General features: G+C 54.1%; 5 protein-coding genes and 1 non-coding gene across 6 annotated transcripts, besides 2 other annotated features; 4 read left to right on the top strand and 2 right to left on the bottom strand.

The window, feature by feature from the left end:
• Nucleotides 1-339: part of a sequence feature (repetitive element) that runs on past the window's edge.
• Nucleotides 340-471: 132 nt separating this feature from the next.
• Nucleotides 472-1,362, top strand: CYME_CMM332C (hypothetical protein; the record flags this gene model as incomplete). The annotated part of the gene is made up of 1 exon (XM_005537128.1): nucleotides 472-1,362. One exon carries the CDS (start codon nucleotides 472-474, stop codon nucleotides 1,360-1,362), a length of 891 nt encoding a protein of 296 aa, XP_005537185.1.
• A 2,873-nt stretch (nucleotides 1,363-4,235) lies between these two features.
• Nucleotides 4,236-6,653, bottom strand: CYME_CMM331C (hypothetical protein; the record flags this gene model as incomplete). Its single annotated transcript, XM_005537127.1, has 1 exon — nucleotides 4,236-6,653. One exon carries the CDS (start codon nucleotides 6,651-6,653, stop codon nucleotides 4,236-4,238), a length of 2,418 nt encoding a protein of 805 aa, XP_005537184.1.
• CYME_CMM330T lies at nucleotides 6,631-8,394 on the top strand. The gene has a single exon (XR_002461460.1). It is a non-coding gene; the product is annotated as a hypothetical transcript (transcript).
• Nucleotides 8,395-9,872: 1,478 nt separating this feature from the next.
• CYME_CMM329C (similar to ATP-dependent RNA helicase) lies at nucleotides 9,873-12,782 on the bottom strand (the record flags this gene model as incomplete). The annotated part of the gene is made up of 1 exon (XM_005537126.1): nucleotides 9,873-12,782. One exon carries the CDS (start codon nucleotides 12,780-12,782, stop codon nucleotides 9,873-9,875), a length of 2,910 nt encoding a protein of 969 aa, XP_005537183.1.
• Nucleotides 12,783-13,086: 304 nt separating this feature from the next.
• CYME_CMM328C (similar to acid phosphatase 2, lysosomal) lies at nucleotides 13,087-14,859 on the top strand (the record flags this gene model as incomplete). The annotated part of the gene is made up of 1 exon (XM_005537125.1): nucleotides 13,087-14,859. The coding sequence occupies one exon, from the start codon at nucleotides 13,087-13,089 to the stop codon at nucleotides 14,857-14,859; it is 1,773 nt and encodes a 590-aa protein (XP_005537182.1).
• A 580-nt stretch (nucleotides 14,860-15,439) lies between these two features.
• Nucleotides 15,440-17,871: a sequence feature (repetitive element).
• Nucleotides 17,872-18,990: 1,119 nt separating this feature from the next.
• Nucleotides 18,991-22,785, top strand: CYME_CMM326C (serine/threonine-protein kinase IRE1; the record flags this gene model as incomplete). The annotated part of the gene is made up of 1 exon (XM_005537124.1): nucleotides 18,991-22,785. The coding sequence occupies one exon, from the start codon at nucleotides 18,991-18,993 to the stop codon at nucleotides 22,783-22,785; it is 3,795 nt and encodes a 1,264-aa protein (XP_005537181.1).
• Nucleotides 22,786-24,549: the final 1,764 nt, after the last annotated feature.

Here is a 24,549-nt window from a genome sequence, read left to right as displayed (position 1 = left end):
ATCGTATACAATCCACGAGTTGGGATGTACACTTCAGAGAGCCGAAAGAGAAAAGTGCCAGCGGAGCCCTGAGGATATAAAAACGTACGGAGCGCTGACGGAAGAGCAAATGGAAAGGTGGGCGATTGTTCGAGGATTGCTCGCATTAGAAAGTACAACTTCTAATGGCAAGAAACGTATGGAGTTTGTGAACCGAGATGTTTATGGCGCAATTAATATAAACAAATGTGCGGTGATGGAAAGAAGACCTCATAATGGACAAGAGCGAACTTTATTGGACAACCTCCCAATGTTGAACTATATGAGACATGATTGAAAGCATTAGTACATGGACCGCCGAGAACGCCTGGTGGGCGTCTCTACGTCAGTTGGAGTCGTCTTGTTTAGGGCGCGTCACACGCCACTACTGCATACCGCTGGCGTCGTTCGACTTTAGAGGGGCGTTTGTTGGTGCGTGTCGTGCGCTCGAACATGGCTTTTACAAACATTTTTTTGCATTATTCACCGAAACATCGAAAGGCTTCAAGTGTAGCGTTGGTTAGGAAGGCGTCGACTGGCTTCGTTTGGAGTAGCCGTTGGCTTTCCTCGCACGGGAGGTCGCTCCGGCGGGTTTCCCCATGCTCGTTGGCGAACGCAAAGCGTGCTTGTCGGGCGCTGCAGATCACCTCGACATTAACTCCACCGTTCCCGGTGGGTGCCGGCCCGCGTGACGGCGCTGGTGCTGCTTCCCAGAACAATGGTGCGCCCGCTCCAACTTCGGTCCCAAAGACGGATCACATGTCGAGGCGTGCGCAGGCCCTGCGGGCGTTTTTGCGCAGTCACAAGTCGCTTCTTCGGTGTGGTGACGGCTTCCATACAGAAGCCGCGAACACCTGCCGGAAAAATGATACAGCGCTGATGTTCGTCCCTATCGAAGAGATTGAGTCATATCGTGGTAGGAGGAGTTTTCAGGGCGCTGACGTGGCGGCAGTCATTACGACCAATGCGGAGGCGATCATCGAAGCTGGCATTGCGGCTGCAAGGGTGAAGAAAGAATGCTACGAGGGAAAAAATCTGGCAACGCTGAGCCGCACCGAAGCCATCGAGGAACAGCTCGCCAACGACATGCGCGATCAGCTTCGCATTGTGAGTTATGCGGTGCTGGCTCAGGAGGAGAATGCACCGCCAGTTGACTTTTTGCACCGACGCAACGTTGCATTACTACTGGAGCTCTACCATGAACTTGGGCTGGATTTGAGCCGTGTTAAAGACGGCTGGCAAGCAATGGCGCGCAAAATCCAGGAGCTCTGTCCGGATCCGTCCTGGTATGAAAAACGTGTCAAGCCTGCTGTTGAGCAACTGCTGGGCGCCTTTGGGAACTAGGGACGCGAAACCAGATTCCTCTGAAAGATTTGTTCCTATGCACCAATGGAGGATATTTGTTTGCATTCGTCTCTGTGTATGTACCTTATAGATGCAGACCCTATTTCTCTAGGTAAAAGACTTGGTTGCATGTACGTTACGCCCAGCGTCTGTGCTCTGCGTTCGGGGGGCAACATCGGGCGCTCCAGCTGCCTCCGCGAAACAAACAAGCGCCGAAGCCAACGTGAACTGGAGTCGAGACGGAGAGATGCATCAAACGAGTGCCATCGCTTTTCCGAAAGCGCCTAGCGTTGCACTGTGAACCCCGAAGGCTTTCCGTCGGTTTTACGCCTTGAAAATATCTCGGTTGCGTTTCCTTCGGATGCCTTTTTGACGCAGACAACTCGTTGTTTCGTTCGATAACTCTAGGCATCGGAGCAGCGTCAATACGCTCCATGATCGATCGTGCGGGATGCTTTGCGCGCCTGGGAAATGCGTCAACGGCATTCGCGCTGATTTCTACACCCGTCGCAGACCAGGTGGTGTTCCGTCGAGCAAGCTCCGCTACCGTATTTCGATATTTGACCAAACTATTTCTGGGTGTACAGCCTCGGCATTCGAAGCGCATCGATAAGGACTTTCGGATTCCTTGGCATTTATAGAATGCTCTTCCTTCAATTCAGAGTGGCTCATTCGAAGCTCTCGAGTTGGAATTCGCTACGTCAGTGTCGTCTAGATGATTCGCGAGGCATTCAAGGAAGGGTGCAAAAGACGATCCGATACCTTTCTCTAATACGTAGGTATGCGCCACGATTCGTCTACTTTTCTTCCGTGCAGCATGCTCAAATCATGCGTTCTGCGAGCGTCCGATCTTGCTGTTCCACGGGAGCAGGCGGGTGGAGCAGTTAGCGATGCAGGATTGACCCCAAAAAGGAGCTGTACCTCGAGATTTGAAGACTTGTTCAAAAGCAGGTGCCGAAAGTTCGATGAACTTGCCACGTCACATAATCGAGATCCCTTCAAACATGCATCCTTCTCTATCGGTCGCGATCGAGAAATAGTCATTTAAAAATTACATAGTACCTTTTTGGGGGTATCATCCTAAGGCTCCCGTCTCCTCAGTGTGCAGGCAAAAGGGTCTGGGTCTCGAGCTGTCGCCATCGCAGCAATTGCATCCTTTTGAGAGCGCGACGGAGCTTCGCACGAAGCGGGTGCAGACGAATCGGAATTTCGAGGCTTGTTCTCCTGCCTATAATGTCCTTCCGGGACTTGTTTCCTAAGGTATATTACCGGATTTTACAAAAGCTCCGTCGAATGAAACAGCTTGCGCTTCCGTACGTGGCGCACAGAGCAGCATCCGAGACGTTTGCCCAGGAAAGATCAGTGATCATTAGGTGCGGCGCCTTTAGCGGAGAACTGAGGATATTCTCAACTAAACCCTTCTGTGTCCACGAAGCGCATGCACTGATCGATGAATCAAGCGCCCATGTACCAAGGGACATCCTTCAGAAGAAATGCTGTGGTAGACACATGGGTACATCTCACCGTCGTCCAAATCTGACTAGTGCGAAGGACGCACCGAAACTGCGAACCAAGATAATGAGGATGGTAAGCGCGTCGTTCATCGCAACGTCTTTCTGTGCATGAAATAGGTAGAAAACATCAGAAAGAAGCATATTTGGAATTTGGAGGCTGGTATCAACATGCTTCGACAGCTGATAATGAAACTAGAGGGAATCGATATACCAGTGCATTCAAGGCTCTACGTATGGTGATGGAAATGGAAGCAGTCGCGTAAAGAAAAGCCTACAAAGGCTGGTGTTGATGCTCATGAGAATAGACCCAAAATTCAGCGTAATCGCTCGATTTACCTTCGATCATCCGTTCCATCTGACTAGGACAAACGTACATTGTACCTGCGTTCGAGCACGGTACGATTCCGTTGGAATGAGGCGCGAATGTATCGCTGCAGCGCAAGTAACGCCATATAACATTAAAACAGGGCTGCCACCAGCACACGCCCAAGTCAAGAGAGGCTGCTGCTCAACGGAATTCGTTTGGTCTGCCCTCCAGTGCAGGCTTCGGGTTCCAATAGTCAGACTCGCACCGAGTCGGCTGCCTGAACCGCGCATATGTAAGTTACGGGAGCGCTAATACCGTTGGCAGTGTGATCGCCAACTTCGGCACCTACCCCGTAACCTAGATGTGTCCAAGGACTCGTTCGTGTTCGTAGCGTATCGGCACTGGATCTGGTGACGAGCGCTGCCCAGCGAATTCGGCGAAATACCTGGTGCAAGCGAGTCCACAGAGTAGTCAGCTCGTCGCGCAAGTCTGACGCACGCTGCGCCCGACAAACTCGACTTGGGTCACGCGACAGCGCTCCAAACATCACACAACTCCGAATGCGTCAAACCAAACATGTTCTGCTCGTCTAGCAGGTGCTCTGTATATTACATAGTGTCGTCCATGCTAAAATCCTGCGTGCTGTTGTTCTAGAGATGTGCTGTTTAGAGACGCTTCTACTCAGCGGACGATGACCTCAAAGTCTAGGATGAGGACGCGCATTTGAAAAAACTTCGAAAGCCAGACGTTCCGGATTGCCGCGAACCGCGGTAACATCAAGAATAGAAGGTACAGAGCCTCGTGCATGGCTACTCGTGGAGCGATTGCCCAGCTTACGCGTACACGAGCGGTACGTGTGGGTGCTCGAGATGCATACGAGATCGACACTGAGAGCGTACATCGTATCAAGCATTTCGAGCTCCGCTTTCGGTTTGCTAGGGAATCAACTCCGGTCGACGTCGAGACGTTCACATGCCTCGCGATCTTGTGCTATACGCGTCTGCAAACAGCTAGCAGTTGCACAGACAGCCGGTGTTCAGCGTTCGCTTCCACTAGCCATTCGTTTCCATGGATTCGCTCTGATGCGGGATTCCTAGCTTCAGGTGCTCCCAGAGTCGGCGATACATGACACTGAGGTCCTGAAGGCGCGATATAACATGCTGGCGCTCCCGGTGATACTCAAGCGGCTTGTTCACTCGCCAATTTCCATGAATTGGACACGGTCGAGACTGCACGTTTTCCGATCCAGTCTCGGGTGCATCTGCAGTACGCAGCCCTGCAGCAATTGGGCTAGGTCGCTGACCTCCACGCCACGACCACTGACAGTATCCACCAAACCCGCAGTAACCCTCGGGAGCCGCAGCCACAAGGACGCTGGTTTCCGCAATCTGCGCGTCCACGCGCTTCAGCTGGCAGTGCAGCTTGGTCGCTTCTTCGATAACGCCATTCAAACTCGCATAGGCTGCTTTTTCCGCAGCCGATGCAGTCGCTGCAAGTGGAGGTGGTGGTCGGAACTCTGGAGGCATACCTCGATCGTTTTGCGGAGCGTCCTGCGACGCATGCGCTGTTTGTGCCTCCTGTTCTCGCTTCTCTTGCTCTCGGAGCAGCAATTCTGCAGCTCGTTGCGCCTCTTTTCCGGCGGCCGCAAAGCCCCGAACCACCACCTCTGCAGCCAGGAGGGCTTTACGAGCAGCTCGCGGCAATGTCTCTACAGATTCCGCCAGACGGAGTACAGCCACAGCGCACCCACATTCGTCCGAACAGTACTTTGAACCACGGCGCGGTTCGTGTGTGCAGATCGGATATGCGCAGACCGGTTTGGGAAGTGTAGCAACAGCAGCACCAGCAGCAGCAGCAGCAACTCCACTGTTCCCACGTATACCGCTACGAGCATCTTCGTTCGGCTTGGAAGCGGTGCCTTCAGTGACGGGATCTACAACAGCGGACAAGGGGTCGCGGCCGTTGCCGATGCCCTTGCCGGCCGACTGCTCCGACGGCCGTCGACGCTTCGCCGTGCGTTTGCCCCGCAATGCCTCCACCGAACCGGTATCTGCAAGTTGGTGCGACCACTCGGGGCCCGAAATATCGGCTGCATCAGGCGTTCGTGCCCCTTCCGACCCAGCTGCTGCGTGTTGTTGCCCGTTTCCGTCGCCCTCGTACGTGAGCGCGTGATCATACGCTACTGTTGATGCATCCAGAGACGCGCCGAGCTGGCCGACTGCCGGTGGAAGCGAGCCATCTCGCAGCGCAAGCTCAAGCTGCAGCAGTCGTTCGTCGAAAAAGTGTTCAACCCGAGTCGCCCGCACCAGTATCTTTTGCGACTCCTTATCGGAGACCTGCAGAAAAAGCCGACAGTTGTGGAAAACCTGGCGAACATCCCGCACAACAGCCGCCGGATCGTCTGCGGTATATCCTTCCGCAGTATGCAAACGATGCATGATCAGGTTCAGATCCAAAGGCACAGGCACTGCCTGCTCATATCCTGGATACTTTTGAGGATTGGTGAGTTCACGAAGCTCCCGGGCATCGCTCCGTCGGCATATCTCTGCCAACAGATGTCGGAGGTGATACATGAAATGTCGGCGCTTCTCGTTCGGTAGCGCGTCTGCTGAAAGCGACTGCGAGGGTGCTCCACCGATTGGTGCCCGGCGGGCAAGCACGGAGAGGAAATGTGATTCAGGTAAATAACTATCGAGCTCCGCTGCTTGCTCGAGCAGGAAAGGAGCCACTTCATGGACATGCTCCTCGGTATATGAACGCATCCCTGCAAAAGGCAAGGTCAAGGCAAACGTCACGTATCCATACGTAAGATCCACAGCAGGTCGTAGCCGCACGCCGGGGTTTTTCGCACAAAGTAGATCTGCTCGCACAGCGATCTCGAACTTTGAGCGCGCTGACTCAAACAACGGAGCGTACTCTGGGGATGCTCCGTAATACACCACGTGGTACCAGGCGTCATCCGTCTCCACGTAGATGCGTGGTTCGATGCCAAACTGGATACACCAGGAGCGTATCGGTCCAATCGGAGTTCCCTTGAGGACAGGCATCCGGTTCCGCGTCGAACTTGCCGCTACAGCACCTTGCTGAGCGCGGGAGAGCGCCCTATCGACAGCCTCGGCCAAGTCCGTTGTACCATAGTACTCTGCGAGGCGGCCTTCAACGGCTAGACGCTCGACTGCGCTAGCGATCTCGTCTTCCTCTCGAGTGCAGAGCCAGCCGATGGCACAGACAACCGGTGGGTCTGGCTCATCGACGACGTCCAGAGGCACGAGTGCCTCGGTGAGCGTGTCCACCTCCGGCTGGAGTCTGTCTGGACGAAAGAACGAAAACTGAAGCAAACGACGCTGCTTCTTCGCATCGCCACTATCCCCTGGGAGGTTGTACCGGTCCGGGACGCTCTTCAAAGTCGAGTCTGGAAAGCTTTTGGTTTGTTCAGACTCGGCGTGTGCTCCAGTGACAAGTGAGTCCATTTGCGAGTCTAAACCTGTACTCGTGCATGCCCGTCCGCCAGGGCGCGGACGCGAAGGGTCACAACCGATCAAGTGAACCCCGCTGGTAACTCGGAGTTTCGGGTGCGGGCCTTGGAACCCGACTCGCCCGGAAGCTTCGCACCGACCTGTGGCACCGGGTGCTGCTCAGGTTTCTGCAGTGCCGTTCACACGCACACGAAAGCAAGACAGCGTCCCGATGCGGGGTGTAGCTTATGTACGCTATGGTAGCGGCGACGTCTATAGTGTTCAGAGCGTCCCCAAGAGAACGTCACCAGAAAACTTGTCTAAAGTTCGCACAAGCGCCAACAGTCGCAGCGCAGTCGTGTCCGATATCCACGGAACACTGGACTAGTCGCGCACGCTTCTCTCCGAACTGTGTTTTTATGCAGGACCTGGGTATTCGAGGTGCAGCGATGAGGGCTTACTGATTCCTATGTCGTTTTAGGATGATTGTACGTCTTTCTGGAGTGGGTCCGGTAGCGCTTTGCCGTCGGAGCTCGTTACGACACCTGCGTGAAGGTGCTTCGCGACAGCCGCAAACAAGGGTTCGCAGAATACGCGATATCACCATTCAGTTCATAAGGACGAATATCTGATCTTCTCCATTCTTGGTGTGACTATTGATCAGTTCAAACGTTGTTCAAGGATTCGATCTCTCTGGTTCTTGGCAACTTGTGCGCGAACCCAGTTGCAGCGCTGGATTGTTTACGGAAACTACCTGGTAGAGTCATTTGGCGACTTGTTCACCAGGTATTGCCAAAGCGTCACTGGGATCGAAACGTCAACTATCCTAGTTTGTTTGAAGAGCAAATCCAGTTTACTCTATATGGCGATCGACGGAACGGCATTCAACACCAGCATGGCTATTGCAATGGGATATGCGAATATGTGTAACAGTCTACCAGGTTGGCATGGAAAAAAATGTTGGACTCTGACGGAAGCCTTCGGTGCGATCGTTTACAGTTTCGAGTGCATCAGCGCATTGCAGGAAATATGCGTCGACGGATCGAAAATGATCGACATGATCTCCAGTCTGGATTTTCCCTGCAGTTGCTGTTTTTTTCATGGACAACATCGCGTTCCACATACGCTCTGTCAAATGGAACAGCATGCACTTGATGGTTCTAGAGAAAGCGTACTCGCCGATGGGATGTTTCAGAAGGTGCCCACGATCCCAGGATACGTCGTTGAGCGCAGAAACCGGGAATGGCTTCCAGAAACAGCCTCTTGTATCCATCAAGGACACGCAGTGAGCAGTGAAGCAAGCGTGTACGTGCCAAAGATCGGGATACGAAAAGAGCGAGTGTGGTGAGTGTATAGGAACTCCTGACCTCATCCATGGGTTACCGCTGCGAATGGTGCACCTAGGCTGCTCGTAATGAGGAGGAATACGGCGAGCGACGTAGAGCTCACCAAGATCATCTGTTCAAGAGTGACGTAGGAAACTGCCGAATGCGGTGAAAAAATCTCCATCAACACTGCCACCAGTTCGCTTTGACTGCTAGTCACGGAGTTGGATCTGCAGGAGAGACCGACGTATCGACAGCCCGGAGCCATCAGAGAGGATCAAGAGGCAGCCGCACAGAGAAAGCCTGCAAAGGGTGGTGGAGCCAGTGAGAGATGGACGAGGCCCAGACTTGAGCGCGTACGCCCGAATGAGCTCAGTGAATTCCTTCTACTTCACGTCGACGTGCATGTACTACAAAATAAAGCCACAAGTCTCGTTTCGTGTACATTTCGGCACCATCGACATCGGTTCTGAACTCTCACACATCCTTGCACACTGAGGAAGACATTCTACAAGATTAGAATCTTCCAAGATAAGGGCAACATGCTTTACCTAACCTATAACCCGTTCCTAGTCATTTTTCTACAACCGGCTACGGTGACTCGAGAAATACTAGCGAGCACGCAAGACAGGCTGGAGAAAGCAAAGGCATCCGCAGCACCTTGGCCCATGAGCACTGGCACGCTCTCTTCCACCGGTTCACTGAGCTGTTCAAGTTCGCAAATCGTGCCGTACCAGACTTGCTCCCTGGATAGGCGGTTGTCTGACGCTCGCGAACAAGCCTGTACCGCTGCCGCAGTTGTGCGCTGTGGACGCGTACTCGGGCGGCTCTGGCGAGGTCGCCCTAGGCGGGACACTACGGGGGACGGGTCAAGAATCCAAAGCCGCTTCTCCGCAGCCCATTCCTGATTCCTGAACCTGTGATCGCTGAAAGTGGATATACGCTTGTGGTAAGAGGCAACGGTGTTTGCATTCCAGTGGTCTTCCACATCCGCCAGAGCGTTCTGCATATCTATTCATGAAAGATATCTGCGCCATACCCATGGAATGAGATCCATCATAAATCGATCAGCGCAGCGCCAAAGAATACCCCATAATAGGAGCACACAATGCAGGCAGGTAGCAGCATTGCTGTGCGTGTCATACTGTTGAAATAGAGAACAGATATCCAGCTTGAACCTAGAGAGGCCTTTTCCACGGAACCAGCGGCTGCAGTCTGCAGACTGCCTTGCAACTCCACACCATCCTTTCACGTGAATCAGCAGCGTAGAGCAGCGTGTACCGACACCAACAAGCCACGAAGCGCGGTGCTCTCTCATTTTTTAGACGTTGTCTTTGCGAGGCACCTGTGATGCACACACGCCTGCACACATGCGGTCCAGAATATGCAAATGCGAATACGCAGATGCGCGTCTACGAGCATTTCAGCAGATTAGTCGTTAAAAACCATGAACATGGATGCATTCCAGTGTGCACACACAAATATAGACGGACTCGGGTACCTTCGGCAATCATACAAAGTATTCACGCGTCTCGGGAAATCTCCTGAGATTCCTGCTTGCTACAACGATGAAACGCCCGCACGCTCTATGTTCCCTGCAAACAAATCTGACCAAGGTAGCCCATACCAAGTTGCTGTACAAGTTCTGAACAGTGCACGATTTGAGAAGCAAAACGCTCTCCATACACTACTCGAATCGGTCACAAAGGCACTGAAAACCTTTCGTCCGAGGCTCGGAAAACAAAAAGAAACTGCGTCAATTCGTCGCACAAAAAGCCGCCATTCTCATCGATCCACAAACGGCGAGATGTCCCCGAGCCCGAAACGCAGTGCACGGCACAGTATATCAAGTGGGATGTTCAGGACCGAGCGCACCGAAAGATCCCTCATCCAAACGTAACAGCCGCGTCTAAGCCAAAAACTCGCTCCGTCGATCGATGGTCGTCGAAAGCAGCTGGTCGCTCGGACGTCGCCTCTGCCTAGCTGCGGAGCGTTCTACAAGTGCGTTCGAAACCGGAGCGCGTTTCCTGGGCAGCGCACGTGTGCTCCGCGACGGCATCCTGGTCAATGGAGGCTCGTGGTCTGCACCTGCAAACCGAGGCACGACACGTAAACCAAAACTATCCGCCAAAAGGCCCAAATGAAGGCAGCGAGCATCGAAGATGTGCCGCATATCCCGGGAATGGGTTCGATAGCTCCTCACGTAACTTGAAAAAGCTTTTCTAGCGAGTGGCTCCAGAGAGGGCACAGTCTCCACCAGGTACCGAATTTCCTGTAGGAACGACTGATGGGCGGCATAGGTCTCAGCTCGGACGCTGTGGTGAGCCTCGCCAAATGCACCACCAGCCTCCCTGGAGCCCGACATCGAACGAATGCCGTCACGTGCTTGCACCTGTTGTGCGAGGCAGGGAAGCGATCGCCACTCGAAGCCGTACCTGGATGCCATCCATGAAAGGTAACCGGACTCGTGTTCTTGGAGGATGACCACAGAAGCGCCCACCGAACCCATACGGCTCGTGCGACCGACGCGGTGCCAGTATTCCTGGTCGCCGTCGCTAGTCGGTGGATCGTAGTGTACGGAGAGCGAGAGATCCGCAATGTCCAGACCACGCGCTGCAACATCGGTGCAAAACAGAAGACAAGGCGTTGAAAGCATTTTTCGGAAAGCACGAAAAGTTCGGATACGCTCCGTCTGCGTCATACTTCCATGAATGCGAAAGAGCTGACATTGAAGACCTGTTGAATAGGCGGAACCGTTCGAATTGAGAACTGGCTCTGGTGGGGATACTTCAGCCTGCTCCTCTGGTAACAGCGGCTCTTGCCTCTTCCCCAGTTGTCGGAAGAGTTCGTAAAGAAAGTCCACTGACGCGCACGTCGATGCGAATACCAGCGCTTTCCTTGATTCGGGTCGAATGAACTCGTCCGTGCAAGGTAGCAAAGGACCCAGGGCCCGCTGAAGGACGCCGTTGCCGAAAGCGTGCAGGACGCAGGCCAGTTCAGCAAGGCGGTAGCGTGTCGGCACCAGGCGGAAGCAATGCAGGATAGGACTGCTGGACAGGTCTCCGGGTAAGGCGTCGAGCTGCGTGCTCCGCCGTGCTCTAGAGTACAAGTTCGAGGCCGCATGCACGAGCAGGCGCGTCTCATCCCCGCGCTCTATTGCTTGCTCGCAATCGCCATGACCCGTGCGTTCATGAACCGCATGAGCATCGACTGCGACTGCAGCACGATGACGCGTATCCGCTGTAGTAGAAGCAGCAGCAGCAGCAGCATCGTCGTCGTCGATGCACTGCATTGTCGCTGCTGGAGCGTTACCTCCGTCAGCGAGCTTATCGAGAGCGCATATCTCGCAGAGCTTTTCCACATGCTCTGAACGCATCGTAGCAGATACAAACACGGTTCGTAACGGACCCACCGGGACGCTCGTCCCATTGAGAGCAGTTGCGGATCGCGTCGCATTACCGCTGCGATGTCGCTGCAAGACTTCAGTCCACACAGATCGAACGGTATCTGCCATGCCTAGATCGAGCATCCGATCCGCCTCATCGAGTATGAACCACTCGCAATGCTCCAAATGCCAACTGGAGGTCTGCTGGAGATGGTCCCACAATCGACCCGGTGTGCCGATAACCAGATTCGTACCGTGACGCAGACGTGCTTTTTCAGATTTGCGTTTCTCACCGCCGACAAACGCTGAAGCGACAAGCCAGTGATATGGGCGCAGGAACGCACGAGCCATGTCCTCGATTTGGACGCAGAGCTCCCGCGTCGGAGCCAGAACAACGGCAACCGTTCCATAAGAGCGTTCCATTCGTGGGTGCTTTTGTAGCATCCAGTGAATTATTGGTAACAGGTATGCTGCGGTCTTACCGGTACCGGTGTGCGCGCGAATACTCCATAAAGGCAACGTAGGCCGATCACTGGACCTCTGCACTGAACTTTGCAGCGCATCAATTGCCCGTTGTTGAATCCTGGTTGGCTGTTGCCAGCCAAGTCGATGCTGGACGTGATAGCACAGCGAAGGATCGAGCGGAAGCGCTCGGAACTCTACTTGTGCAAGCGAGACACCCTGTGAATGGTTGTGCCGCGCGTGCTCCTGAACCGCAAGACCTTCGGTACCTGATGCCAAAACAGCAGCGCATTTCGACTCGTTTCCATCAACCTTCTGTGGCGGGGATCGGTTCAAACTGGTAGATTGCTTCGGCTTTCGTGCAGTGGTATGAGCATTGGTGGTCAATACGGTACCATCGCCCGAGGTTCCGGCGGTATTCCGATGCCTTCGTGCGGATTTTCGCTCGGTCCCGATGCAAACCGCTGTGCCCGCTCGAGTTCCTTTGCCTCGACAAGTTGCCCCGACGAATGCTGCCAATGAGGCAACACCTAGCGGTCCAGTTGCGCTTGGAGCGCCCTTCGATGATATCGTAGCGTGCAAACGCTCTTGATCAGAGTGAGGCTCGACACCTGTACCTGGTGCAGTAAGTCCAGTCGGCGTTCGTGCATGAGAATCAGAGTCTAAACCGAGCGCACCCGAGTGCAGGGCAGAAGGCTGCTGTTCAACAGTTGCTATGGCGCTCTGGCGAGAAACTTCTGTGCACGAGGCGACAACCGCGGTTGCTCTCGGAGTTCGTGCATTGCTCCGTGCCTCCAGTGCACTTCCGGACGTTGCACGCTTCTCTGGATCACCAACAGCCTCTAGTGGTGCGGGGTGATCCTTCGACTGTCGTCGCTTTGCTCGCTTTGCGGTGTTCGCTTTTCGTCGTCGCTCTGTTGCAGGCCCGACCTCTGGGGCTGCGTCTCCGTCGATAATGTGTAGAAGCACCATGGAACAGCGTACGGCGAGCGGGTAAAGCGCAGGGCGTACCTTACGCTCACCCAGCGCTTGGCTGGAACTAGATGCGCCTGAACACGCTGGCAAGCTCCGACGATATCCAACGAACGCCCAAGTGCTCGTGAAACGACGTACCGTTTGCAGCAATGCCTATTCCGGGGCGGTGCCGGACGATGCGGCAAAACGGAGAAGCCACGTGAACACTACAGTTCAAGTGGCCTGTAGGCTCGACACTCAGTACACGGTGAAGCGCTGTGGAGTCGTCTCTAGGACGCTCTGCTTTCGCTAGCACGGTCCGATGACGCTCAGACTACTGGCTCTCGGTGTACTGTTGGTGCTGCTCGTTGGCGAGTTCGGAAGGACGGGGCCCCTCGTGAGGTTACCCACTGGAGACGAGTCTCCAAATAGCAGTAACCCGAAAGGCAGACAGCGAGCCCTGAGTGACTTGGACGTTCGGAGCAGCTTGGAAGCAGTGCTCACCGCCAACAGTACACGCAGTCGATCGAGTGGACGACTTGTCGGAGCCGACCCCCTGGAACGACTCGCATCGCGGCGTGTGGAGTCCTGGCCCCCGCTCTGGGCACACAGGGTACGCGAGGAGGTGCTGGCGGCTAACCAGAACACCTCTTTGATCATGATTATTGAGGTTTGTCGACACGGCGCCCGCGTTCCGCTCGGGACATACCCACGTGACCCGTTGCCATACCACAAGTGGCCCGAGGGGATCGGCCAGCTCACCCCGATCGGTATCCATCAGCAGTTTGAACTAGGTAGGATACTCCGCTATGTTTATGACGGTTTCTTGCCGGTGCGCTACAACGTGGTGGACGTGCATGTGCGCAGTAGTGATATCGATCGGGCCCTGGTTTCGGCTACGAATCAACTCCTGGGGCTCTTTTATACCAACACATCAGATACAAGGGTGCAGTACCAGCCAGTACCTGTGCACACCATAGAGACGTCTCAAGATATTATGATGCTGCCTGGTGTAGGGTGCGCTCGCTGGCAGGAACTCAAGATGCAAACGCGTCTATCAGGGGCCTGGAGGGAGCTTGAGGCCGCGAATCAGCTGTGGCTGGAATACCTCGGCAGAAATATTATGGGGCTAGGTCGACCAGCCACGCTGGACGATGTTGCGACTGCCTATGATGTATGGGAATGCGATGCAGCGCAGGGTATCGAGCTGCCTCCCGAGGTGAATCACTCGGTCCGCGAACGAGTTCGAACCCTCTATGGATTCTGCTTTGCGGACCTTTACCGGAGCGCGGAAGCCGCGAATCTGACGGGTGGTCCCTTGGCACTCCATATACTGAACTTGCTGCGGACGAAAATCGCTGGCCTTCGAACGGAGAAGTTCGTGCTCTTCTCTGGGCACGACACGACATTGGCAGCCCTGCTGGCAGTGCTCGGTATGCATCCTGAACGAGCACCGCCGTTCGGTTCCACGATTATCGTGGAGCTTCGTGAGCTTCACAAGCAGCCTCCGAATGGCATTCTTAAAGCGGGAAGCGCAGCCATAAGCACATCCGATATACGTACCGCACCAAATGCACAACGACAACGAGAGCAACAACTGCCCCAAATGCAGCAACGCTCCGATGATTTCATGCCTCGGGAGGCGCTGGACAAGTGGTACGTCGTCGTGCGGTATAATTGGGAGGTATTCGAGCTCCCGGGCTGTGAACCGATATGTACACTAAGACGATTCATGGAGCTTGTCTCAAAACGATCCTCGTCTGCACGTTCGAGCGAGATCCGTGCGGAAGCTTGTCGGCCGTCTAAGAACGACTGGCTTACGGTGACGAACACACCCGACTATATAGCCAGGGATACCGCTCGGCGCAAATGGGGTGTAGTGTTCATCCTAGGTGTACTCAGCGGCGTGCTAGTTTTTCTCGGATGCGTGGCAATTTTTTGGCTTGGATGGCGTCTAGGTACGCGGCAGAAACCGGAGAGTCTCTACAACCCGGTAACTGTGGAACCTCTGGGCTGGGAATCCAGCCGAACACGTTCGTCCTCAGAAGCGACGCCGGCAACGCTATCTCCTGTGGGAGCATACGAGATCACGTGAGCAGTGATAATTCTCGAGTGTGATCCGGTTGCCCAACGTTGGCGCTGACGCTCGACACAGAGCTCCATCTCTGTGAATCGAATCATAAAGTCATATCGGGAAACCAGGGTACTGAGAAAAGTTGACGGTTTGGCGTGCGGCATGCGCGTGCCTTCTGTTTCAGTATTGCTGCACGTTCTTTTCTCAAAAGCATCACAGAAAGACGAGGTATTATTCATTCGCACATGATACGAAAGAAGAACGAAAATAGACCCCTATTCGACGGTATTCTCATGCCACGTAGGAACAGCTGTGATGCACGGGGATCGCGCGGCTTGACGTCTTAGAGAACCTCACGGAAAGGCATCGCTTCGCCTGGGATCTGCGGTATATACAAGAATCGCATGTAAGCCCATGCTTGAAAGCATGGATGCATATCTACATCATTGCCTGCCTGCATATACTTCTACATGCAAATACATGCATGCGTTAAAGCGTTATCGGATGTATACAAGTACACAGCAGCGCTCATTTCTGTCTCCTTGCTCGCGTACGTATACTGTACATGCAAATATGTATGGATGCGTGACGAAGCCAACTGCAAACGCCTTTCGCACTCGAACGACGCCAACGGTGTACAGTAGTGGCGGTGAACGCGCCCTAGACAAAACGTCTCCAACTGACGTGCAGACGCCTCCCAGTTTTTTTGGACCGGCCACCTACTACTGCTTCCAATTTTTTCTCATATAGTTCGACTTGAGAGGTTCTCCATCAAAATTCCCTCTTGTCTACTCTGGGGGTTTTCCTCCAGCACCGCACATCTCCGTATATGGAGAGCGGCGTTAAAATCTCGGTTCACAAACTCCATACGTTTCTTGCCGTCACTGGTTGTACTCACCAGTGCGAGTAGCCCTTGAACTTTTGCCCTCCTTTCCCTTTGCTCCTCCGTCAGCAGTCCGTACTTTGCGATTTCCTCAGGGCTCCATTGACACTTTTCCAGCTCCACTCTTTGAAATGTACACCCCAGTTCATGGTGTGTATACGATGTTCGGAACTCATCTACGGGTATCGTAATGAAACGCCTTGCGCACTCCTTGTTCACCCTCGTCGTCGGAGCTGGCATACACCCCTTTTGGGTCTTCCAGCGCCCTGCTCCGTATGCTACAACAAGCTTCTGACTTTCATTCTCCTTCAAGGCGCTCAACTGATTGAAAAAGTTCGCGATCGCCCGCTGCCTCCCACCGTATAGATTCATACGCAGACGAGCCCAACTGGGCTTGGTGTACTCTTTCCATAGCGCATCCCAATGAGCAACGCGAACTTCCACGAATTTCAGAAAAGCTTCAAAGTCCGCTCCTCGGCTTGTCACCTCGCTCAAAGCTTCCAGGTGTTCTTTCATTCCTGAATTCTATTTGTCGAATTTGTTCTTCGCATTCATGATTCCCGATTCTCGATAGTATCTTGCTCTCGAGGATGTCAAAAGACGCATGCCTTTCCGACGTAATTTACCGTCAATACCATCTTCCGCACGGCACGCTTGGGTTCTGCGATGCTTATGATATTTGCGTTGCCGGGGTCCGTGCCAACGTCAAAGTCGGTACCTCGCACTTTCTCGGTCGCAGGATCCGCTTGTTCGTTTTCTTCATGCTTCGTCGAGGGCGCAGCAGAGGGCGGGACTGGACGATCTTTCGTCAACCGCCGATAGTGTACACACATGACTACTCCATCGATTTCGATCAACCCAGCAAATACCTTTTGTTTGCTCACTTTGAGACGTTTGAAATAGAAGATATTCTTCTTACTGTACGTATCCCGGTTTTCACCGGAGAGTTCCTCCCTACTAACATTGAACTCCGGACTGATCTCCTTCATTATGCCGTAAAGGACGCCGAAGTCGATAGTCATAAAATGTGACTTGATCTTGCACATTGGAACCACGTTGAAGCGCTTCGCCATTAGGACTGCATTCCGTTTCTCCCACTCTTCATTGTTTTCCTCACCCAGCTTCACCTCTGCCTTGCGTTCGAGTTCTCGGTCCAGAAACACAACATGGCGCGGGACGAGGCGATAGTATCTTTCCTTATCTTTTTTCAACTCTGATATCTTGTCTGTTGGATTCGCCAGCCCAGTACCGCACGGTGCTCTTGCATAACCGTACGGATTACAGAATCCTCATTCTTTCTCCTGCGTGATGTCTTCTTGTCGACGAATTCGATCTCATCTTCATGTTGACGATCGTTCGAGATGATTTCGATGATGCCCCATATCCTATTGCAAGACAGGCCCGGATAAAGTGCAAACACGGTGCGTATCATGAAACGTTCGAGGTTCATCGTCATATGGTTCTTCAGGTTCGTGAGGTACTTCTTCGCCCCGTATTCGTAAATACACGGGTGAACGCTGTATCGAGTACCATTGGAGTGGTATTCTGCGTAGTTTTCGTGGAGTGCATGCACTCCATCATTTCCCCCCGACGTTTCTCCTGTTCTAACCATCAGGTGACGAATAAAGGTCTTGTCGAAAAATTCTTCCGGAACCTCGACCGGTTTGGTGTCCGTAACGTCATCGTATATCTCCCTCAACATATGATTCAGTCCTCCAGAAACCTTATGAACCTACCTGGAGTACGAATGGATACGGCTTCTGATGGCCTCTCGCATCTTTTGCTTGTAGGGATCCTTGATATGTTTGGGAAGACAGGCTTCGACTACCATGTCGTCGCAGTGTCGTCTTTCGTGCAGCCATTGACTACGGGGGCTCCCTCCCTTGCTTCTTATTCTCCTCCTTTTCTTCTGGACTCGGCATTATTTTCCGTTTTTTTCTGGCAGCCGGCGACACTCGGCCTGCAGGATCCTCCACCTCCTTCTCTATACTATTCCCATTTTTTAATTTTGGATAAACAACGCACGTTGAACGCTTCTGCTATAAACCGCAAAAAATCACTTGAATACACTTAGTTGAGGCTTGACACGCGATTGAATTGAAAGCTATACTTTGCTACGACTTTCACGCAAATAGATCTTGTACTGTAGAATAGCAAGTCAACGAATAGTTAGGATCGTGTTTCCCTTCAACGACGACATGCGAGTCGTGTCCCATGCATGCTGAATACGGAGGAGCGCTAACCGACCGCACTATATCGAACGTAGAACTGAAACTCACTACTACCTAGCAACGATATAAAGATGTCTTTGCCTCTCTACGATAAACGTCAAAAGGGGCAAAAAGCTTTCCGTATGGTCGAAAGTTTACCGTAGAAGCAGAGGGTCCCGCGAGCCGCAAGAGTCTCCCGGGCTCGTGCTTCACGCTTCCCCCAGTCCCTAGTGCTGTAGTGAGGTCTACGCAACTCGTCCGAAACGCGGGTTACTCTGGGACTCGGAGCGGATAAGCTCCTTCTGGGCGTCGTGCTGGTCGCAGAGGACTCCCTGCGAATCAATTCGCGCTGCCACAGGCAGTGGGTCTGCATTCGCAGCTGGCAGGCCCCAGAATGATAATGTACCCTGGTTCCGTGTCGAATGCACCACGCATCGAGCCGACACCCCCACTGATATAGCAAAGCCGCTCTGTCTCCGTTCAGTATCCGCACGAGCAGCATAGGCTCTATTGCGGGTGCTCACTGCCAGTATGCGGCGCACCAGGGAACGTGCAAAGCGACCAGTATAGCCGTGCGAAAATGTGCGTCGTGGAACTCGGAACGAGAGTGAACATTGCTGAGCGCTTTCATTTGTTGCAATATCTATCCCCCAGACTGGCATCCATGGTCCATATCAGCGTTTTGCCATCAAAAAACAACCTGCGTCCATATCGCTCTGTCCAAATAAGGAATATATCTGGACAAAAAGGATTCAATCGACAGTCACGCGATACGCGATCGCGCGATAGCCGCAACGTGTCCCGGTAGCAGCGCCGCGCAGCGCTGTCCGGCGTATCGAGCGCCTTCAACTTTTGGATAATTATGTACAGACTCGATCTTGCCACGGGGTACAACGGTTCGGAGGCCATGCCACCATTCGAAACGTCTCTAGAAGCTATCGTTGCATAGCCTCTGGAGGCAAGTTTTCTTTTTTCTTTCTCAACGTGGGTGATTTTGGGGAGCGTTTCTTAATCCCTAACAGAAGGATTGTCTGTAACGAACCGAACAGTGAGACTGCTATGGGCAGTGCGCGGAGAGGGCGGTTTCGCCCGTTTCTCGCCCTGCTGCTCTTGACACCCATCGTACTGCAGTGTGTTCTGTTCACGCTGGGAGCGGACGCCTTTCGCCAGCACCGCTCCACACGAAAGAACTCTGAGTTGAGCTCAGGCGACCAGCTCTTTCCCCAAGGTGCAACTGGCTCGCGGGCTGGTCGGCCAACGATGCTCATCGCCGCCCTGTTAGACGGTACCGTGCGCGCGCTGGACGTCCCGTCGGGACAAACCTTGTGGCATATTAACACGGACCCTGTGGCTTTGGATGGCGGGTATAATACACGCGCCAAGAGCGACGACCAGCTAGGGCATAGCCCGACGTCGGGTCTTGCGCGGAGGGAGGCAGCGGCGTCGACGCAGCAACGCCAGCGTTCCGGGAAGGGCACAGACGGACCGCCGGCTAACACTCTTAATCGAGACCAGTCGGTGCCGTCCCCAGAGCCGTATCATGGCGACGCTCGTGTTGCGGAGGTAAGCAAACCGCTTCCATCGCAGCCAGCGCCTGCACCTGCGGTGCCGTACGGCATTCCAATACAACGGCGCGAGACTCGGGCGTTTACAGTGCGGCTCCGGGATGGCGAGCTTCTCCGTCGCATATCCTTCGAGGATGACGAGGCAAGCAGGCGCTGTAAATGGGATGATGCGACCTCAGCTGGAGGCGGTGCAACTGGGATCGGCTCGCGCCCGGATCAGAGGCACTCGGAGCAGCCCCTTGAAAAAGAGAATGCGGAACCAGTGCTCGTGATTACGCGGACGGACTCGGGCATGCGGTTTGTGGATCCACTAACAGGAGAAGCAAGCTGGAACGTGACCTACGCTGACTATGAAATGTATCTATTGGACGAACCCGCGCATTATGCGGGCGAGTTTTTAGCACCCTTTCTTTTCGGACGAAGAGTTTTGGCGGGGGAATCACGCTGTCCCGCGCGCCACATGGTGAGCAGTGATACCCTCGAAGAGTCTCCGCTCGATCCCGAAGACCCGCAAGTGCCCCGAGCTGCGCGACCTGTCCAGAATAAGGCTCGCTATGTTGCGATACTGGCAGATAATGGACGCTTTGTCGTCGTACGCGACGCCGACAGAGGCACCACGATGTGGTCTGCAGAGTTTCCATACCCGATCTTATCGCTCCGCGCTATCGGCGATATCGTTCTTATCACAGACACTGCGGCAAGCTCACCGGTAGCACTGCCTGATGGAGGCACCAGCGACGCCGTTCGCGCTACCCGGCACTTTTGGCAATGGTCTCGCCCCGTGCCGCTGCAATCACCGGACCCGCCTACGACTTTGCGATACCGGGATGAATGGCAGCAAATGTGCCTGCCGCCGTCTGCTGAGTTGTATCGAAAGCCGCGCGGGATGCCACAGAACGCTTACAGCTCGTTTGGCACATCGGTGTATGACCACGCGCCCGTCCACGGAGGCGTGCTTCTTGTGGTCGCGATATTTTTTGCAGGCATTGGGCCGCTAGCTCTAGCGCTCGCACTCTGGACCATATGGCGCATGCGACGGACCGAGCGTGAGCAGCGTCACTCGAGCGAGCGTCAAAGGACACCGAGTCCGCCACCAGTGTTGCGGCGTCGGGAGACGAAGCGGGTGATGATGATGACTGGCGCAACGCAGCCGCGAGCTGCCCGCGCCCAGGAGAACGACAGGTCACGAGGCTTTGAGCGCTCTTCGCTGGTACCGAAGCCGGTTCCAATTCAGCGAGTCGAACGCCCGCGCTCTGTAACGGACTCTGCAACAGGCAGTGAGGCACCGTTGCCGACCGGCTACCAGAAAGTGGGACGGCTTCTCATTTCGCCGAACGTCATCGGATACGGGAGCCATGGAACTAGTGTCTACGAGGGACTCCTTCTACCTGGATACCGCAGGGTTGCAGTCAAACGACTTTTGAAAAGTTTCTACCAAATTGCGCGGCGAGAAATTGAGGTTCTGATTGAACTCGACGAATCCTGTCAACACATCTTGCGATACTACGCCATGGAGGAGAGCGGCGACTTTATCTACGTAGCGCTGGAGCTTTGTGCAGGTTCCTTGCAGGATCGTGTAGAACGAGGCGAGCTTCCTGCGACTCGTTGTCCACTGCTGGACGAGCTGTCCACAGAGGTCGATAGACGCGCGGCGGGTCCGCTGCAGCTCGGTCCGCCGCCTGCCACCGTCCGGGCGCTTCGTGGTCTCCTGCTAGGTATTGCGGAATTACATGATCACGGCATTGTACATCGCGACCTGAAGCCGGCGAATGTGCTGCTGGCCATAGGGTCTGATGATATCGTGAAAATCGCAGACGTTGGTCTTGCAAAACGGTTGGATGCGGGTCGGGGCTCCTTCACAGCTGGTGCGACTGCTGTGGGCTCGGTGGGGTGGCGACCCCCGGAGGTTCTCCGGGGCGCCTCGCTTTTCGAGGGACTCAATAGTGTGCACAGCGAAACAAGCGCTGTCGATGATGCCCGGGAGCGAGCTGGCGACGCAACCGCCTGCGAGTCAATGACGCATTCGGAGAACGGTGGAGCGGATGCGGCACGACCTGCGCGGCTAACTCGAGCAGTTGACATCTTCAGTGTCGGCTGTATTACCTACTATGTACTAACAATGGGGAGTCACCCGTTCGGAGAGCTTGTCTTTCAACGTGATGCGAACATCCTGGCGGGTGCAGCGGACCTCAGCGCGCTTCGTGCTTGGCCCGAGGCCTTTGACCTCGTTCGCCTTGCGATTCAGCATGAACCAGAGCGGCGTCCGTCGGCAAAGGCGCTCCTTGGTCATCCGTTTTTCTGGAGTGACGCTCGGAAACTCCAGTTTCTCATTGACGTGAGTGATGCGCTGTTCGAGCACCCAGACAGCCGATACCTTCGACAAGAGATCGAACGGGGCTGCGAGTCGACAGTGCTGGGCCCGCTGGGCAACTGGAGCCTTCGTATGGATACCAGTGTGCTGCTGAGCCTGCGCGGGAGGAGTTATAACGGTTCGAGCATTGTTGATCTGCTGCGTCTCGCTCGCAACAAGCGCACCCACTACCATCAACAGCCGGATGCGGTGAAGGCGCTCCTGGGCCCCATTCCGGTGGAGGATGACCCCATGGAAGTGCGCTCCCGCGACAACGCCGTGAACACCTCCACGCTCGAGACAACTCGTGCCAAAGCATCGACCAACTCCAATCTGTACACATATTTTGCAAGTCGCTTTCCGAATCTGTTCATGCACGTGTATGCGTTTGCGATTCGAACTGGGCTGGCGCTCTCCGAGCACTTTCAGCGATATCCGTCACGCGAACTCATCCAGTACTATGAACACGACGAGAGTATCTTTTCGCTCACGACGAACACGTCCACCGGGCCCGGGGAATCGTCCACCAGCGCCATGCCCGATAGCTCGTCGTCGTCGTCGTCGTCGTCGTCGAGTGCAGAAGCGGATGTGCATACAACAGCGTCTGTTGTTGCTGACGAACGAGTGCCGTCGACACAGACCACGTTACCGTCATCCAGGCCGATGCCCGGTCGCCGAGTCTACAGTCGAGCGTTATTCGACCGCGTTCGCCAGGAGATCAGCGAGAATCCGGGGCTTTCCGAAGAACTCGATGCGTCGCTTTTGCAGTTGAGCGGTCCACATCCATTGCGCCGACGCAGCTGCGAATTCTTCCTCGCGAGCACCGTCGTGAACAAACCCGAACGGGATCACGGTGCTGAAGTCGACCAGGCGCTGATGCGTCTACCATCGTTGCTGGCTCCTGTTTCGTCGGCTTCCTGGCAATCGCTAGCCTCGTGAGAAACCCGGCGGTGAGGCGGCGAGCCAACTGGAGCGACGGCGAGTCAGTGCTTGATAGTCTTGGAGACAGATGTTCATGGCTGAAAAACTGCGGCAACCTGGTGCGAGCAGCGGACGTATGAGCGCGAAACCCGTGTCAGGCGAGGACGGTACGCTGAACTGCTGGCTGTGTTTCTGATTGGAGCATTTTTGCGACTTGTTTTTTCAGATGTACAGCTCCGATATTCGACATGCGGCGTTGAAGCTTCCGGATCCATACGTCGTTTAAGGATACTCGGTGGTTATTTCGGAGTTGCTCCTTTGACGCACTACCGTTGGAATAGTTTACGTCACTGGTGTCATGATGATGGTTCGCAGCATACGCGAATACGGCTTCGTAAAATAACCGATATCGTTCTCGAATGCGCATGGAGAAGCCTCCGTTGTTCTCCGTTCCCTGTGTACCCAATGCTCCTATCACAAACTCGTCAAGGGTAGCATCTTTCCGTTCGACGGTAACTCGTAGAGGCAGCGATTCTTGCGGCTCGATCGAGGCGAAAACAACCAGTCCACGTCGTTCTTTGATGCGTTTTTCAGCAGTTCACTGAAATTCTCTCGTCAAATAATGAGCTCCTCTCAGACGGCAAATCCTCTTCTCTTTAATGATGTGGAAGGAATGGCGTTCCATAGCAACATGAAACCTGCTGCAGGATACGCTTCAAGTGGCTCCAATATCTTCTGTTTTCCATGGAAAACGGTATGCTTCATGGATTTGTCATCGCCGCATTCGCTTCCATTTGAGAATGGGTTTCTGCTTAGACCACATGGAGCGTAGGCGGCCTGAATATCTTGACTTGCTCTCTGGCCTGGATTTTCCTCTCGGTACCTGTTGCAACACGGACAGCAGCGCGTTCAACAAATCCTCTTCTCTTCGGAAAACAGAAGAAAACATAAGAGGGTTCATTTCATTCATTCCAGCTTTCCTTTCATGGACCAACACAATTAAGATCTGTTTCGCCTCTGTAAAGGACATGTTCATGGAAGCCAATGCATGTTCCGATATCTCCGATTGTACTCGACTCGATCTGCTGCTGGATACTTTGCGCGCTGCGACTGCTGCTGCCGGGCTCACCGTGACTTGTTCTGGGAGAAAACCTCAAGTTTACGAATTACAAACGTCTGAAGAGGCATCAAGAAAAGAGATGAACGAGGAATGAAGCATAAGTATACAGAAATTGTGTATACACGGACGCATACCGCCCATACGCTTCAGGTACACCAGGGAAACACCGGTGTAACCACAACAACAACAACAAAGATATCCTGAGGCGTTTCCTGCTGAGGTACCTGCCGCATTCAGAGAACGTTGCCACTCTTCAATTGAACACCTTCCTACACAAATCTCATTATTTGAGTGCCCTCCTGGACCAGGAGCTATGATATCCGCTTCCCTACGCCATTCGGGTGAGCAGCGTCGCCTCGAATGATTCGAGCCAGCTCAACCCAAGTTACTCCATCCGACCCAAGCTATCTGCTAGCAAGCGCAAGCACCAGTTTCGGCACCTACAACAGCTCGTGTCTCATATCCAGTGACGCCCGGGAAATGCCTTCCCGGAGTCCGAGTCCTTGCAATGCTCCTGGGGAGCGAAAACCTCCAGCGCCCCCGAAGGTTGTCCTGTAGTATCGCGGGTAAACTCGAATGATTGTACCCAGGCGCTATGCGTTACCAGCTGTTCGTACCGCAAGTCACGCGAGCGCCAAAACAAAAAAAAAGAACTTGTATAC

Source organism: Cyanidioschyzon merolae, chromosome 13 (genome assembly GCF_000091205.1).
Source record: "Cyanidioschyzon merolae strain 10D DNA, chromosome 13, complete genome".
In the NCBI taxonomy this organism is placed as follows: domain Eukaryota; phylum Rhodophyta; class Bangiophyceae; order Cyanidiales; family Cyanidiaceae; genus Cyanidioschyzon; species Cyanidioschyzon merolae.
The sequence above is the reverse complement of the archived record's forward strand: the minus strand, read 5'-3'. Positions and strand labels throughout refer to the sequence as shown.